Below are 17,709 nucleotides of genomic sequence, written 5' to 3'. Positions count from 1 at the left end.
GAAAAACTGGATCGATACCAAATTATCTTTCACAAATCCAGGATCTTGTTGACTCTCTACAATCTATTGGATATCAAATTCAACAAGATGACCATATATCAGCAATTCTTGATAGTTTACCTGAGAAGTATACCGTCTTTATCACTTCTGTAATGTCAAAATTATCAACCTATAACGTGCCTAAAGTCGAGTTTTTCCTTAAAGCCTATAATGATAAGTTGGAAAGATACAAGAAATCACAAGGTGGCATCCCCATGGCAAATCTGGCACAAGCACCATCACCCTATACCAATCAATCTCAGAGAGGTTCTTTTCTTCGAAGAGGAAGAGGGGGAAGATTTGGAAAAGGAGGTCGTTTTTTTAATCAAAGTAATCGACCTCAGTGTCAACTCTGTGGTCACCAAGGCCATGTGGTTCAAACTTACTTTCATAGTTTCGATCCTAACTTTCAAAGTTATGGAAATAGCTCACAATCACCACAATCTACATTTTCCTACTCTAACACACAACCACCACCACCATCATCACAGTTCCATCAACCAAGAGCTTATATATTTCTCAAATCCTCAGAATTATCAGGAATCTGTATGGTACCCAGATTCAGGAGCAAGTCACCATGTTACATCATATTCACTCAACTTGCTGAATTTCAACTCTTCAATTCCAGATTCTGATCAATTGTTTGTAGGCAATGGTCAAGGTACGAAAATTCTAGCTCAAGAAATCTCAATTCTTTGTGATAAAGACAATAAAATCAAGTTTCTTTTAAATAAATTACTTCATGTCCCTGAAATCACACAGAATTTATTAAGTGTATCTCAGTTTGCCTTAGATAATCATGTCTATTTTAAATTTTGGCCTTATGATTGTATTGTGCGTGATCAGGATTCTCAAGAAATTCTTCTCCAAGGCAAAGCTAAAAATGGCATATAGTCCTTTCAAAAGTTATTTGTTCCCGTGCCTAATAAATCCTTAATGCATAGTTCTTTGAATAATTTTGTTTCTTGTAAGCATAGCATTACAAATTCTTCTATTAAAAAAGCATTTGTAGCTCAAAGCAACAAAAATGTAACCCTTGACCTTTGGCATAAACGCCTAGGTCACAGTTCAATAAAAACTGTATTTTCTGTCTTGAAAACATGTGGAGTTCCTGCCCAATTTGATTCTAATTTTGTTCAAATATGTGAATATTGTGCTATGAAAAAAATGCATCGGTTGCCTTTTGCAAAATCTGAATCAATCTATATAGCACCATTAGATCTTATTTTTGTTAATATTTGGGGTCCCGCTTCTATGATGTCTAGAAATGGATATAGATACTACATCTCATTTGTAGATGCTCATACAAAATACATAACTATTTTTTTACTCACTCATAAATCTCAGTCACTACAAACATTGAAAAATTATAAAGTGTTTATGGAAACTCAAACATGATTGAAGATTAAGGCTTTACAAACTGATAGAGGTATGGAATTCATGTCACACTCCTTCACTCAATTTTTAACTGAACATGGTATTATGCATAGAATCTCATGTCCCTATACACATCAACAACAAGGTAGTGTAGAGAGAAGACATAGGCATATAACTGAAGTAGGATTGTCACTTTTGGCTACTGCTGCATTACCAATGTTATTTTGGGAAGACTCTTTTCTATCAGCAGTATATATCATTAATAGATTACCAAGTTCTGCATTAGAGAATAAATCACCTTTTGAAACTTTATTTGAAAAATTACCAGATTATAAGAACTTTAAAATATTTGGATGTGCTTGCTTTTCTTATTTAAGATCTTCTAACAAAGTAAAGTTTGCTTTCAAATCAGAAAATTGCTTATTTCTTGGCTATGATAGTAACTATAGGGGTTATAAGTGCATGACTAAAGATGAAAAAAATTTACTATTCAAGACATGTGATATTTGATGAAACTGAATTTTCTTACAATTCTCTATTTCAAAATAAAAATTTAGTAGTGAACCATGATACAGTTAAAGATCTGCCAGCTTTTACATTCAACACTTCACCCAAGACTTCTAACCCTTTCCAAACTCTACCTCTTCTAAATATCTCAAATTCTACCTCATCGACTACCTGTCCTGACACTCAAATTACTAAGCATACCTTTTCTAGTACTAGCCTTGATCAGAATTCTTCCATCCCAATTTCAGGTCTTGAAATCTGTTTACTGTTTGAAAATCCTACAAACACTAGTTCTACTACATCTTCTAATACTCATAATATGCTCACAAGATCAAAAACCAGAAACAATAGACCTCAAGCATTAGCTATAACTTTAGTAGAATCTTATGATTTGATTAACAATACCCCAAAGAATGTTAAACAAGCTCTTTAGTGTTTACATTGGAAAATGTAATGGATGCTGAAATTCAAGCTTTAGTAAGATGTAACACCTGGAATTTAGTTGAACCACCAAAGCATAAAATTGTTATTGATTCTAAATGGGTATTTGCTATAAAAAGAGATCCATTAGGCAACATCATCAGGTACAAAGCCAGGTTAGTTGTGAAGGATTTTTTGTAGGTTGAAGGCATAGATTACAGCCAAATATACAGTCCAGTTGTAAAACCTACTACTGTGAGAATTTTAATTACTATAGCTCTATCACGTGGGTGGACACTAAGGCAATTTGATTTTGATAATGCATTTCTAAATGGTATTCTTGAAGAAGAGGTATACATGTCTCCACCAGCTGGTTACCAATTTGGAGATGCATCACAGGTTTGTAAGTTGAACAAGGCAATCTATGGATTGAAGCAAGCTCCAAGAACTTGGTTCAATACATTAACTGCTACGTTATTACAGTTTGGTTTCACTAGAACCAAAAGTGATATTTCATTATTTGTTAAACACACTGATACATCTACCACCTTTCTCTTAGCCTATGTAGATGATATTGTTGTCACTGGAAGTGTCCTTGGTGAAATAAACAAACTTATCTCTGATCTTAATACAATCTTTTCGCTTAAAGATCTTGGAAAACTCAGTTATTTTTTTGGGTTAGAATTCTCCTATTTAACAGATGGATCCATTCTAGTTTCCCAACAAAAGTATGCTCGAGATCTATTACAAAAAGCCAAAATGGACACTGCAAAATCGATGCATACCCCTATGGTCTCAGCCTTGAAGCTTACATCAAATGGTGCTAAACATTTTCAGGATCCAAAACTGTATAGAGAGATTGTTGGATCACTTCAGTATTTGACTATTTCAAGACCAGATCTTGCTTTCTCTGTGAACAAGGTCTCTCAATACATGAGCTGTCTAACAATTGAGCACTGGAAAGCTGTCAAACGCATCCTCAGATATATTACAGGTACAGTATCAGCAGGTCTTAAATTTCAAAAATGTGTTGACTTGAGACTACTTTCATTCGCAGATGCAGATTGGGTAGGGGATTTGGAGGACAGGAAATCGGTTACTGGCTATTGTGTATACTTAGGAAGCAATTTGGTATCATGGAGGAGCAATAAGCAAGCCAAAGTTAGTCGTAGTAGCACTGAGGCAGAGTATAGGAGCATGGCAACATCTCAGTCAGAACTAGTGTCTATATAGTATCTTCTAAAGGAGCTTCGAATTCCACAATCCATAACACTTACTATTTACTGTGATAATCAAAGTGCTTACTCATTAGCGGCTAACTCGGTCCTTCATACTAGGTGCAAACACATGAAAATCGACCTTCACTGCCTAAGAGAGATGGTGAATCAAAAACAACTCTATATCCTTCATATACCTTCTATAGATCATATTGGGGATATTTTCACCAAACCCCTCTCATCATCTCTATTTCATAAATTTCAAGACAAACTTAGAGTGATTCTTCAACCCACTATTAAGTTTGAGGGGGCTGTGAATGAATGTAAGGGATTATTAATTTGTTTATATTGATACTTCACTATATATATATTGTATTACTTTATTATTAAATACTGTAGTTACAATTTTAATGAATGAGTTTTAATTTTACTCTTTTACTTACACTTTTACGTTTTACTCTTTCACTACTTTCACCTTCCATCAAGTCTCCTTCTCCTTTCTAATTCTATTTCCTGCATCAATGCATCATAACACACTCATGCTTCCAATTTCTTGTTCTATCTTAATTGCTATTACAAACAACACTTAATTTTTGTTGGGACAATTAAAAGAGATGAAATAGACAACCAAAAAAAAAGAGATGAAATCAAAAAGAGACAAAGAAGGACAAACTAAATATTTATGTAAAAAATTGATTCTCAAGCTTACATAATTTTCCTATTAAATAATGCGTCGTCGTATATATAGTGATGGATTCTTAAATAACAATCATGGTCACTAATAAGTAATTTGATTTTATTAATTTCTTTAAGACCATGCACTCAATGCTTATTTAGAATAATATGATAACAGGTGCAACACGTATACTATATGTGTGTATCCAATAAAAAGAAAATACGTTATTATAAAACAAAACAAAAATAGAACAAAACGATATCGGGTTTTATTAATTATTATATTATTGGTATGTTATCTTAAAAATAACGAAGTTATAAACAAATGAATTGAATACTTAAATTCTAAAATAACCTAATATTATTAATAAAATATTCAGTTGATCATCGTGATTCGTTGTTTACAACTGAGTATATATCCAATAGATTAGATTCGTACTCAATACTCGATAGTAAGTAATTATTTCAATAAATTGAGCCAAATCATATTTCATTTTCAATAAATTTAAAACAAATTTACCATACTTTGATATTTTCAAGTCAACAAAAGATTATTTACCATATTTTTTTACCATAATAGATAAATTAAATATAGGATAAAATCAAAAGAATTAACCACTTAACGTTTAACATTTCTCCAAATGGTATAGACAAGAATTATTATTATTATTATTATTATTATTATTATTATTATTACTCCACGCGATCACATTTTGAAATTTCTATATACTAATCTAGTCTTCCGTATGAAACAATTTTCTGTGTTAATTAAGATCCCTATAAATACGTCACAACTGTAGCAACATTTTCACCAAACGAACACTTCCCACTAGCTACTTAGCATTTTCTATACATACATCACTGAAATAATTAAGTAGTTGTTATTGTTATTGGTCAAAACATGGATCCATTCTCTGTTGTGTTGTGTGTGTTAGGGTTAGTAATTGTGGGTCATGTGGCCTATGCCCAAGACTCACAACAAGACTACCTTGATTCTCACAACGCAGCAAGATCCGAGGTTGGTGTTCCAAACTTGTCTTGGGATGACACCGTTGCAGCCTATGCACAAAATTACGCCAATCAACGAAAAAGTGATTGCCAATTGCTCCATTCCAACGGCCAATATGGGGCAGCGGTAACTTTTCCGGCACGGATGCCGTGAAATTATGGGTGGAGGAGAAGGAATACTATGACTATGGTCCTAATAGTTGTGTGAGTGCCCAAGTCTGTGTCCACTACATACAAGTGATTTGGCGTGACTCGGTAAGACTTGGGTGCGCCAAAGTAACTTGCGATAATAATACAGGCACTTTTGTTATTTGCAGCTATGATCCAGGTGCTAATATCACTGATCAAAAGCTTTACTAATATAAACAATGTTGTTGTTATGTTGTCTATTTAAACTTTTTAATATAATACTGCTAATCTGAATTCTTAACTCTTCTTGATTAAGGATGCTGATATAGCAGTAACAAGGCAATATATAATAATAAAATCATGAGTTTATGTGTCAAGGCTAGTTATGTTATCAATTCATCATGTATTATTCTATGTAGTGATATTTTTCCATGTAATATGTTGGATAATTAGTCCATATCTCACTTAATGTGTACCCATGAAAATTGTATGTGGTGTATGTGTGTGATATTAATTACAAGTTAAATAGTACATATATTCCTTTATCTCTTTGTTTTTAATTATTATTAGCTATTACAGTGATATAATATGCGACTGTAATTGTATTTGTTTTATTTGAATGATAAAATCAAGAAATTAAAATTGCAATACAGAATAAACGTTTGTTTCCTAGGAGATAAACTGAACCAAAGTGTTAGGTGGGTAAAGGGCCGGAAAAGACAAAAAATATTAGATAATGTAATAATTTATTTATATAAAATATGTTCTCTGTATATAAAATGAGTAAGAGAACTAGTTGACAACTTGGTGATGATAGATCATATGCAACTATATAAATAATATTGTAATTATATAAGTATTGTACACATTATATGCATGTTGATTATGAAATGTGTACATTATTCATAAAATTATTAATTTGTCAATTTGGTTTAGAGTAGTTCTATCATGACTAAAATGATTTATTTAAGCTGCTGCAATTACCACATATATACTAATTAATTGATGAAAATGATTTTAATTAACAATACTCATACATAACTGAATTGATATCTACCTATTATATATTAAGTTGTAGTGCTGTGGATTGATTTCTATTTAACTTTATTTCTATGTATGTACAAATAACATAACTAAATTCAGTAGTTTTAAACTACCATAAAACAAATTTGTCGTATAATTAGATTTAGTGTCGGTTATTCTAACGATTTGTAAAATTTGTCGGCACCCAATATACAATGGTAAATGGTTGATTAATTCCATGAAATAATTGAGACAGTTTTTAATTGTCGCTAAATTTTGTCAAAACTGTCGTAATATTCCGCTTCTGGCATTATAAGATTTTTTTTTTATTTGTGATAATTTTTTCTTCTATTTGTGGAGGTTTATAACTCTACCACATAGTTTTTGGGGGTTTTAAAACTTCCAAAATTTAAAATACTACGAAGTCTTTTATGAAGATTTTATGTGTGTTTAGTGAAAATTTAATTATTTATTTATTTTTAATTTTAAAACATTTATTAGTCTCATCTTATTAACATACTTTTAAATTAAAAATTTGTTTTTGTCATCATTCTCTTTTTTTTTCTTTGACTCGGCCTTATTCTGTGAAAACTAGAAAAAAAAAAGAATTTTTTAGAGAAAGTTTAAATCTTAATTATGAATTAATTATGAATTACCTATTAGAAGAAGTTTTATAAATTGTCATAAATAAAATATATTTTAAAAATTTTTACCAAAAAGTTTTTTTTTTCAATTAAATATAAATTTTGTAGTGTGGTGTAATATTTAGATTTGAATATTATTTAGTGTTCAACACTTAATGACAAAAACGTTACATTTATAGGAGTGAGAAAATGAACCGTAGCTAAAAATAACTATCTAACAAAGAGACTAATTAAAACCAGAAGAATCTATAATATTATTTCATAAAGATAAACTAAGATAGATAAAGTAGCTAGATCACAACATGATGAATTCAATATATTGTTGGTACTAGCTAGTACATTTGTGACACTATTATATATAGGTGCATTCTACTATGACTACAATATCAGTGGCTACCATGACTACAATATAGAGGACAAATCAATCAAAGATACCTGTTCTAAGAAATTTGACTCTCAAGTTAATTTGACCCTTTTAATTGGCTCTCAATGGTTTAGTTCCAATTTTTTACCAGTGTAACTTTGTTATCAATCTTAGTCAATTTCATACATTCTAGATTATGAAAAAAGAAATCTTTTTTTCTTATATAATTATTAATGAATTAAGAATTATATATTTTTTCTTTTTTACTCCTGACTCTCTTGAAGGCAATGCTAGGTTTCTTCGTAGTGGAAGAAGGAGCATCGAAATTGGTATGAGGCTGAGGCTGAGACACCGAGTGAAAGCAGCAGAATCTGGAGCCATAAAGTCAGCTACAAAAATGTGATCAAAGCCATAATCGTAAAGCCAATTGGATGGGCCTCCTGAAGAATATATGTTCACACCGCATTGGAAGGGAGGGAGGGAAGGAGAAGAAAGAATAAGAGTGTTTGTAACTATGATTACGTTTGGTTTATTGATTAAAATAAGACACTGAAAATAAGACATAAATAATAGATATATAAAAATTAATATTTTTATATTTTGTTTAATAATAAAATAAAAATTATGAAAAGTTTAATTTATTTTTATTTTTTTATTTAAAAAATTTATAAAAAAATATAATTATAAAAAAATAATAAAAAATAAAAAATAAAATATATTTTTTATTAATTTTTTATATTTTTTTATTATGAACTGTAGGCAATATATCCTCTAAAGTTAAAAGGGAATTGAAATTGCAAAAAATTTTATAAAAGAATGAAAATCTAAACCACAATAGTGATAAACTCAATTAAGACTTTAAGAGTCATTTAAATGGGGCAGTCAGTTTCAAAACTATATAAACCAGGTGCCATTTACTAATTTGTAGAAAAAATCATAACCACAATAGTCATCCAAACCATAACCACAGTAGAACTGGGCTTATATATATGTATATGGATCATTGGATCTTGCCTTATTATACATAAACAGCCAATTAACAACAATAATACCTCTTAGTAAGGTCTCTCCCCAATAATGTTACCGGGAGGATCATAATTACATGTAACAAAAACACCCCCGTTATTACAAGTTACTTTGGCACATCCAACGCGCAATGAATTTCTCCAAACAATTTGAGTATAGTGAAGACAATCCACACCACCAACACAAGTGTTAAAATTATAATCATAATATGGCTTCTCATTTACCCACAATCTCACAGCATCAGTGCCTGAAACAATATAACCTCCCCAACCCATTGCAATGTTCTCTCCATAGGGCCCACCTGATGAATGGATCAATTGACAATCTCTACGCTCATTTGCATATCTTTCAGCATAGCTTGCAACAACATCATCCCAAACCAAATTTGGAACTCCAACCGCTGATCTTGCAGAATTGTGAGCATTAAGGAGGTCTTGTATTGAGTCTTGACCATAAACTACATCACCGACAATCACAATCGTTAACCCCAACATACACAACAACAGAGAGCATGAACCCATAGTGATAGTGGTATTTAATTGTTATAATTTTAACGATATAGAATTGCTAAATGGTATATATGTATGTAGGTATTGATAGGAAATTTTTTTCGTGAAGGTATTAATAATTAATAGATTTTTTAAATGAGTCTCTGTGTAGGAATAGTATCTAAAACTATTAATGCACCGGATCTAATACCATTAGTTGATAATTAATATATGGAATCAATTATTTATTTATATTATTTTGACTGAGAAGTAATCATGATATCACTGTATATACAATAAGCACTAAATACAATGGTTTTAATAGAAATTAAGAGATTTGGCAAAGTATAATTCATATCAAGTTAGAAAATCATTTTCAAATCATTATAGAAAAAAATATTATATTACTATATAGGTTGAATATAAACGTGGTATATTAGTATTATTGACTTAATGTAATCCTTTTGTGTGCGTTGTTGACCAATATTAATATAAAAATATTATTTATATATTAGAATTAATTACTAAAATTAATTATTAATATATTTGTATATAAATATATATTGATTTAATTTATTTTAGTATTCACCTAACGTAATCAAAAATTTAAAATTTAGTGTGCATTTAGTATAATTAATATTATGTTTAATTATTCTATTAGTTCCTATAATTTTATTGAATTTTCAATTAAGTCTCTACATATTCTTTTTTTTAGATTGAGTCCTTACACCATACTGTGACAAAAATATTAGAATTAACAGAATATTTTTATTAAACAAAACGAATATGTCTAATACTTGACTGAATATTTTGTATAGTTTAATAGAATATTCCGTTAATTTTAACGCTTTTGTCACAGTAGGAATTTACTTACAAAATTTAATATGGTATAGAGACCTAATTAAAAGGAAAAAAAAAACAATATAAATCTTATTCTGTTAGTCTCTATAGTTTCACCAAATTTTTAGTTAGGTTCCTATACTTTTTTTTCCTTTCAATTGGGTCTCTACACTGCTATTAATTTTATAATTAGGTCCTTTATAGTGTAAAAAATGATAGAGTTAACTGAATATTTCTTTGCAAATTGAAGGTATTCATAATTAAAAACTTAATTAGATCTTTTATTACATATATTTTGGAAGAAATATTTGGTTAATTTTAACATTTTTTATATGAAAAAGGATATAATTACAAAATTAAAAGTAGTGTAAGGATCCAATTGAAAAGAAAAAATATATAGGAATCTAATTAAAAATTTGATGAAACTATAAAGAATAATAGAGTAATTAAATTTAATATTAATAATATAAGAAGAGGAGCACAAAGTAGCTAAATAGGAAAAGGGGAGTAATTAATCACAATTAAATGATCTATTATTTCATAAACATATATAATAATGAGTAATACTCCTCCCTCCACCCATGATTAAATAAGCGACGTAATATATATTATAAATAAAAAAGTACATATTTATTTTTATTTAGTAAGGTCTCTGTCCAATGTAATTGCCAGGAGGATCATAGTTACAAATAATGAAAGTGCCTCCATTATTGTCGCAAATCACTTTGGCACAACCAACGCGGAATGTGTTTTTCCAAACCACTTGAGTATAATGACCACACATTTGGTTATCAGCACATGAGTTTGACATGTAATCAAAGTATGCCTTTTCGTCTACCCATAATTTCACACCATCTACACCTGAAAATTCATTACTGCTACTCCATGCAAGGTTCTCTCCATAAGGCCCATGTGAATGGATCAGCTCGCAATCTTTTCGCCGTTGATTGGCATAGTTTTGTGCATATGCTGCAACAGAATCGTCCCAAATCAAACTTGGTTCTCCCACTTCTGATCTTGCTACATTGTGTGCATCAACATAGTCTTTTGGTGAATCATGAGCATATACATAACCCATAATGCATAATAATGAACCTAAGATAGTGATAGGAGAAAATGAAATCTTGCATGTTTTCATATTCTCTTGTGCAAATAATGTGATTTTTTTGGTTTGTTTGTAATGTATGTTTTAATGTGTTTGATGAGAATTATTAAGGTTATAGCGAGGTATTTATAAGAATCAATCTTTACTTGGAAAAGTAAGTTGTTGTAGTTGTTTCAAAAGATTACCGGATCCATAACAATGAAAACATGTAATGGATGATTTGTTTTCAATATTTTGTTACACGGTTGAATTAACTTTGTTATAAATTAAAACCATGATTCAACAAAAACGATTCTAACCATATATGACAACGCATGTCTTATTAAGTAGTATATATCCTAAATATAGGAGAAAAAGATTAACATCATAATTAAGAAGCTAGGCTGAGTTTCTATGTAGCAGTTCGAAGATGAAGCAATTTTTGTAAAATTATAGGATGACTAAAAATATAGAAAGTAAATTTTGAGCTGCTTTTAATATTTCATTATCTATGTCAAATTAACATTTTTGCAAAAGCTATGACTCAACAATTCTTTGAAACTATATATAAAGATGATTATGCTATATGTATACTAAAATCAACGATTAAAATTAGTTACTAGTATAAAATACATGTTAAAATATAAATACACTATAAAAATAAATTAAAGCACATATATATTTATACACAAATACATTCATAACTAATTTTAGTGATTAATTTTAATGTACAAATAACATTTCTCTATAAAGATTCTATTCGTGATAACACATTATTGAATTGCAAACTAACATTCTTTTATGTTTAAAAACCCTTTAAATTATCACCAAAGTACTTATTAGAAAAAATTAAATTAACAAGACGATAATATTAATAGTTATATCTCTAACATAAACACCTGCAACAAGACACATAGAAAGATTACACGAAAAAATTCCCACGAACAACACTAACATGGGCTCACAACTTATACCCAAATCCTTACATATTCGCACTAATAATTAAAGCCTCACAATAAGATGTTGGTACTTATTAATTAGTAGTGACTATTATTCAACTTTTTTAAAATTAAAGGATAAATTACTTATTGGGATATATCTTCTTATTATTAATTGAAATAAAATTAATTGATTTATCATGATTAATTTTAACTTTAATCTAACCTAAATTAATTATAAAAATTATTAAAAAATTTAATTTTATATTTTTTTTCTCAAATTATATATTTATTAATAAACTTCAATCATAAAATAAAAAATCTCAAAACACAAAGAATAAATAAAAAAATTCAAAAGGCATAAAAATTTAAAATTTGTTCTCTCTTGCTTTCTTAAATTTAAAAAAATAATAATAAAACATAGAATAGAACTTCTCTAATTATTTTTATAATTTGTTAAAAAGTTATACCATAATTAATAATCGATTAGGTTAACAAAATTTAGGTTAGATTAAAAAAAATTATACCATAATTAAAAATTATTAGAGAAGTTTTATTTTATATTTTATTTTTTTCAAAAAAATTTAAGAAAGCAAAAGAGAGAAAATTTTGAAAATTTTAAATTGTGTGCCTCTTGAATTTTTTTATTTATTCTTTATCTTTCAAAATTTTTTATGTTTTGTGATTGAAATTGATTAATAAATATATAATTAAAAAAATAAAAAATTACAAAATTAAATTTTTTAATAATTTTTATAATTTGTAAAGCAAAGTTACATCAAGATGAATTAATTAAATTAACAAAATTTAAGTTATATTAAAAGTTAAAATTAATCATGATAAATCAATTCATTTTATTTTATTTAACAATAAGAAGACATATGATAAAGATAATTTATCCTTTAATTTAGAAAGAGTTAAGTAAAATTCATCAGTATGGTCGTTCACGAGAAAAATTTTCTGGAGGGCTATAGTTACAAGAAACCATGTAGGCTCCATTGTTGCTTTGGAGCCTAGCACAACCAACATGAGTAGTGTTACCCCAAACAACCTGTATATAGTGACGACAAGTACCCCCAATGCATGAGTTAGATTTTTCGTCATAGTATTGTTTCTGTGCCACCCATGCCCTCACAGCTTGTGCTCCAGTAAGCTCTCTTAATGGTCCCGTTGCTATAACACCACTCGCCATGTTCTCACCGAAAGGACCATCGATCGAATCGGCATGCAATCCTTAATTTGCTTACCCAAGTGCAGGTGTGCATATAATTCTAGTCTCTTGTCTCATTTCAATGGTTTAACCCTAACTTTTGCACGTACTGTGTTGTGAGCTTTAAGATAATCTATTGAAGAATTTTGAGCTGATAAACACCAAGGGACTACACCCATTAAACTTAGGTGAGTTCTACCCAACCCTCTCTATTTCAACATGTAAATTACCCCTCGTGACGTGGTATATTTTAATTGGATGCTTAGTTTTAGTTTGAGTTAATTTAACTCAATAAGAGTTAATATGTTAACTAAAGTAGGATAATTTTATAATTAAATATTTTTATAAGAGGGATAAATATATAATTTCTATAAACATTAAAAAGTAAAGTTATATTTTTATCAATCATCCCCATTTACAACGAAAGGTGAGTTCTACCCAACCCTCTCTATTTCAACATGTAAATTACCCCTCGTGACGTGGTATGTTTTAATTGGATGCTTAGTTTTAGTTTGAGTTAATTTAACTCAATAAGAATTAATATGTTAACTAAAGTAGGATAATTTTGTAATTAAATATTTTTATAAGAGGAATAAATATATAATTTTTATAAACATTAAAAAGTAAAGTTATATTTTTATCAATCATCCCCATTCACAACGAAGGTATGTCCTACAATTATCTGTATTCATATACTTTAGTTTAATGAGTAAGCTAGCAAATTATTATTTATTTATTTTCTCAACAGGTTGCACCTTATGAAGTTTTTCGAATTGAAAAACATGAAGGTTCATTTGTTATCTCCATTGCTCATGAAACTAATGTTGACAAGTTACCTCAAGAGATGATTGAACACAGAAGTCTACCCTCTGACATCATTGTGTGGGAGGATGATTTGGGGGAAGAATGAAAGACTAAATTTTTAATATTTTAGTAAATTATATAATCACCCACTTTGGATTATAATTTAATTACCAATAGTTTAACTATAGTTAACATAGTAACCAATTAAAAAATGACATGTCACAGAGGGTAAATTACATATTATTATAGGAAGGGTAGGCTATAATTTACCTTAAACTTATTATTAGCCACACTAATAATAATATCTTCATTTTTAATATTGTTCTCTGATTGCAAAAATTAAAGGCGATTGTGTTATTTGTCTAGTATATAATTGGTATTTATTATATATAAGAGAATTATTGGCCTAAATGTTGCATCAAGGGACAACAATTTCAAAGCTTGTTTGATGTGCACCTTCAAGGTAACCAGGGAGTATCGCTTATATATATATATTAAAATTAATTTTAAAATAGTCGTTAATATATTTGTGTATAAATATATGTGTAATTTAATTTATTTTTAATATATATTTATATTTTAATATATATTTTAGGAATGGATGCATATATTTAATTTACTTGAGGACAAAAAAGAGAATATTTGTGCCATTATCATTAATATTAATTAATTATGAGAGCATTGAAATGATATATCCAAAGATCTAATTATTTAAGTAAAACCAATGAGCCTCTGCCCTTTCACATTGAAATTAAGGCATGATGTGACCCACCCAATCAGAGTCTCAAATACTTCATTTATGGTGAGCAATCAAGTAAAACTAATCGGACTTGGGCTTGGTTCACTAAATAACCTACAGTGATTTTCATTATTCATCGTTAGAAAAATTCATTTAAAAAATTTGCATAAACCAAAAATAGATTTTATACGAGAAAATATATTAAAAATATAATTATATATATTTTTTGAATTTTTATTATAATATTATTTTTATCAAAATTTTAAATTAATAAAAAACGACATATAAATAATTATTATATCTCTAATATTCTAAAACAAAATAATACTAAGTTAGTGCAAACATTTTTTTTATGGTTTAGAAAACTTTTAAATATATACATAAATCTTAATATTAGAATAATCATCCGCACACTTAATGAAATGAACATTTAAAATATTTATTGTTCACATTGTTTATTATTTCCATGACCGATTATTATTACTCCATAGTCCATAAGATGTTGGTACTTATTAATTAGTAGGGTCGTTGATTAAGCAAATTTCCTGGAGGGTTATAGTTACAGGAAACCATGTAGGCTCCAACTTCGCATTGGACTCTAGCGCAACCTATATGAGTAGTGTCACGCCAAACAACCTGCATATAGTGACGACAGTAACCGCCAATGCATGAGTTGGATTTTTCGTCATAGTATTGTTTCTGTGCCACCCATACGCCCACAGCTTGTGCTCCAGTAAGCTTTCTGAATGCTTCCGTTGCTTTAACACCACTCACTGTGTTCTCACCATAAGGACCATCCGATTGAATCGGTATGCAATGCTCAGTTTTTTGACTCAGGTGTAGGTATGCATATGATTCTAGTCTCCAGTCCCATTTTAGTGGTTTAACTCCAACTTTTGCACGTGCTGTGTTGTGAGCTTCAAGATAATCTTCTGGAGAATTTTGTGCTGATAAACACCAAGGAAGTACACACATTAAACTTATTATTAACCACACTAATAATATCTTCATTTTTAATATTGTTCTCTGATTGCAAAAATTAGACGCCATTGTGTTATTTATATATATAGTATATGACTGGTATTTATAAGAAAATAATTGGCCTAAATGTTGCATCAAAGGTGAACAATTTCAAAGCTGATTTTGATGTGCACCCTGAAGGTAACCAGGGAGCACCGAGAAAAGAATTTTTGTTCTTCGTCGAAAAGGATTTGTTTTCTATATATAAATAAATACTAATGTAGTTACCATCATTTGATGCACTTGAACGCAAGCATATATTTAATTTGCTTGAAAACAAAGGAGAGAACATTTGTACCATTATTATTAAGATTAATGATTAGAGCAGTGAAATGATCTATCCAAAGATTTAATTAAGTAAAACCAACGTGCCTCTGCTCTTTCATATTAAAATTAAGGCATGTGACCACCAAATTGTCAAAGAGTCAAATATTTCATCTATCTCGTGACCAATCATGTAATTAAACCTGTGGTGATTTTCATCATTCTTCATTAAGTAAATCTTTGAAACTACAAATATTCCATCCATAATACAATGTATGTCTTGTTAAGTTTTATCCTAAATATAGTTGAAAAAGATTAACGTCATCATAACTAAAGTCTTTTGAAAATATTGAAATTATATATATAGAGGTACGATATGTGGTCGCCACAAATTTGTTGTGGCTATGATGCCTATGCTAATTGTTACAATTATTTTTTTACACGTAAAACAAACGGATCTTTTTTTTCTGACTTCTATATTGTTAATCACGAATACTAAGTAGAGACAGTAAACATTTGTTGGTTGATAAGTTTTTAAATAATGCAAATTTATGTTAAAAAAATAAATAAATTAATTAAAAATCTTATACAATTCTTTTTCATTCTCTCACTGTTACATCCTCAACCGTTCAACTATGACTACCTGCAACACTTGTTTTTTTTTTTTGGGATAAGGCCTTGGCCAAACCCGACCCAGACTTGAAACCAATCATAACCTGACACCTGACCCGGTATCCAAACGGTAACCCCTCCAATACTGTAACACATACATTTTGATCTCTAACTCCCTCTTAACGGATCTTCATGCAGGAGCAGACCATTGGTGGTGCATGCATCTATGGTGACTTGACTCCTTTCCGCCGAACGTGCTTCGACATAAGCGCTTCATGAATTTCCATTTCTGTGTGTGTTATGTCGCTGCTGTTACCATTGAAGTCCTCTGTCTGTTGCAGTCCTTATCCTTGCTGAATATCTTTGTAGAGATGCCCATCTGGTTGATGAAGAAACTACGACTTTTGACTGTAGATCCGAGCATCCGGGCGCTGCTTTTGCTATCTGTTATGTATAGGTCGCATGATTTGACATTTCTAACCTTCGCATATCACGTAATAGTCATCGTATCTCCAAGGTAAACCAATAAAATTTGACTGTGCTTAATCTTATCAAGACAATTTAACCACACTAAAGAACACTCCACTTGTTACCATTTGATTGGAGAGTCAACTTATAGTCACCGTTAGCTATGATAGCCACGACCACCAAAGATGCAGTCATAGGTCTCGGGTGACTAAAATTATGGTGGCTAAAGATAACTTTTTGTTGACCAACAAGTATTTTGTTCATATATGATGTTGGGCAATGCAAGAAAAATGTTAGGGACAAAGACAAAAGAATAAGTGCATGTCCAAAAATTATTTTTTATTCATGTGGGTCATTAATTTATTATTGGATCATGGCCTTATTTTAATTAGTTTTGTTTATTTTTTTTAAATTGTATAATAATATATAATTCACGTTCATTTAAAAAAAATATGAAAAACTATTTGAAATTATATTTAAATTAAATATTATTTTAAAATTTTAAATTTATTTTAAATATAATCAATTAGGTGTAATTTGAACATATATATTTTAAATTTTAACATTTATATTTAGAATTATATTTATTAATTTAAATTAAATAGTGTATAATTTTAAATTATAAGTTAGTATATGTAAATTATATTAATTTTTATTATTAATTATAAGGTTAACTAATTAAAATTAAACTCTGAAAAAAATTATTTCTATTAAGCATGAAAATTCTACTATTAATTTTTTATGAAATATTCAAAATGTAAACTACATAGTAGGTTTTTTTAATATTTTCTATATGATTAAAATAAAAAACCA

The 17,709-nt window shown here is 29.2% G+C and overlaps 3 protein-coding genes and 1 pseudogene across 3 annotated transcripts; 1 reads left to right on the top strand and 3 right to left on the bottom strand.

Annotated features, from left to right (window-relative positions):
• The first annotated feature begins 5,063 nt into the window (after positions 1-5,063).
• Positions 5,064-5,637, top strand: LOC107468433 (pathogenesis-related protein 1C-like; annotated as a pseudogene).
• Positions 5,638-8,318: 2,681 nt separating this feature from the next.
• Positions 8,319-8,950, bottom strand: LOC107468513 (pathogenesis-related protein 1C-like). The gene has a single exon (XM_016087821.3). It carries the CDS (start codon positions 8,948-8,950, stop codon positions 8,459-8,461), a length of 492 nt encoding a protein of 163 aa, XP_015943307.1. The 3' UTR covers positions 8,319-8,458.
• A 1,447-nt stretch (positions 8,951-10,397) lies between these two features.
• LOC107468434 (pathogenesis-related protein 1C-like) lies at positions 10,398-10,895 on the bottom strand. Its single transcript, XM_016087714.3, has one exon. The coding sequence runs from the start codon at positions 10,893-10,895 to the stop codon at positions 10,398-10,400; it is 498 nt and encodes a 165-aa protein (XP_015943200.1).
• A 4,153-nt stretch (positions 10,896-15,048) lies between these two features.
• Positions 15,049-17,091, bottom strand: LOC127742776 (basic form of pathogenesis-related protein 1-like). Its single transcript, XM_052255515.1, has 2 exons — positions 17,022-17,091; positions 15,049-15,479 (listed from the first exon to the last, which is right to left on the bottom strand). The coding sequence occupies exons 1-2, from the start codon at positions 17,089-17,091 to the stop codon at positions 15,049-15,051; spliced, it is 501 nt and encodes a 166-aa protein (XP_052111475.1).
• Between the last annotated feature and the right edge of the window lie 618 nt (positions 17,092-17,709).

Source organism: Arachis duranensis, chromosome 10 (genome assembly GCF_000817695.3).
Source record: "Arachis duranensis cultivar V14167 chromosome 10, aradu.V14167.gnm2.J7QH, whole genome shotgun sequence".
NCBI lineage: Eukaryota > Viridiplantae > Streptophyta > Magnoliopsida > Fabales > Fabaceae > Arachis > Arachis duranensis.
Note: the sequence above shows the minus strand (reverse complement) of the source record. Positions and strands in the feature narration are given on the sequence as shown.

Excerpts from the sequence above, each read along its gene's own strand:
- LOC107468434 (XM_016087714.3), bottom strand. The coding sequence starts at position 10,895 with ATGAAAACATGCAAGATTTCATTTTCTCCTATCACTATCTTAGGTTCA.
- LOC127742776 (XM_052255515.1), bottom strand. The coding sequence starts at position 17,091 with ATGACTGCATCTTTGGTGGTCGTGGCTATCATAGCTAACGGTGACTAT. Across the intron at positions 15,480-17,021 it reads GTTGACTCTCCAATCAAATG|CACAAAATTCTCCAGAAGAT; the intron begins GTAACAAGTGGA and ends GGTGTTTATCAG.
- LOC107468513 (XM_016087821.3), bottom strand. The coding sequence starts at position 8,950 with ATGGGTTCATGCTCTCTGTTGTTGTGTATGTTGGGGTTAACGATTGTG.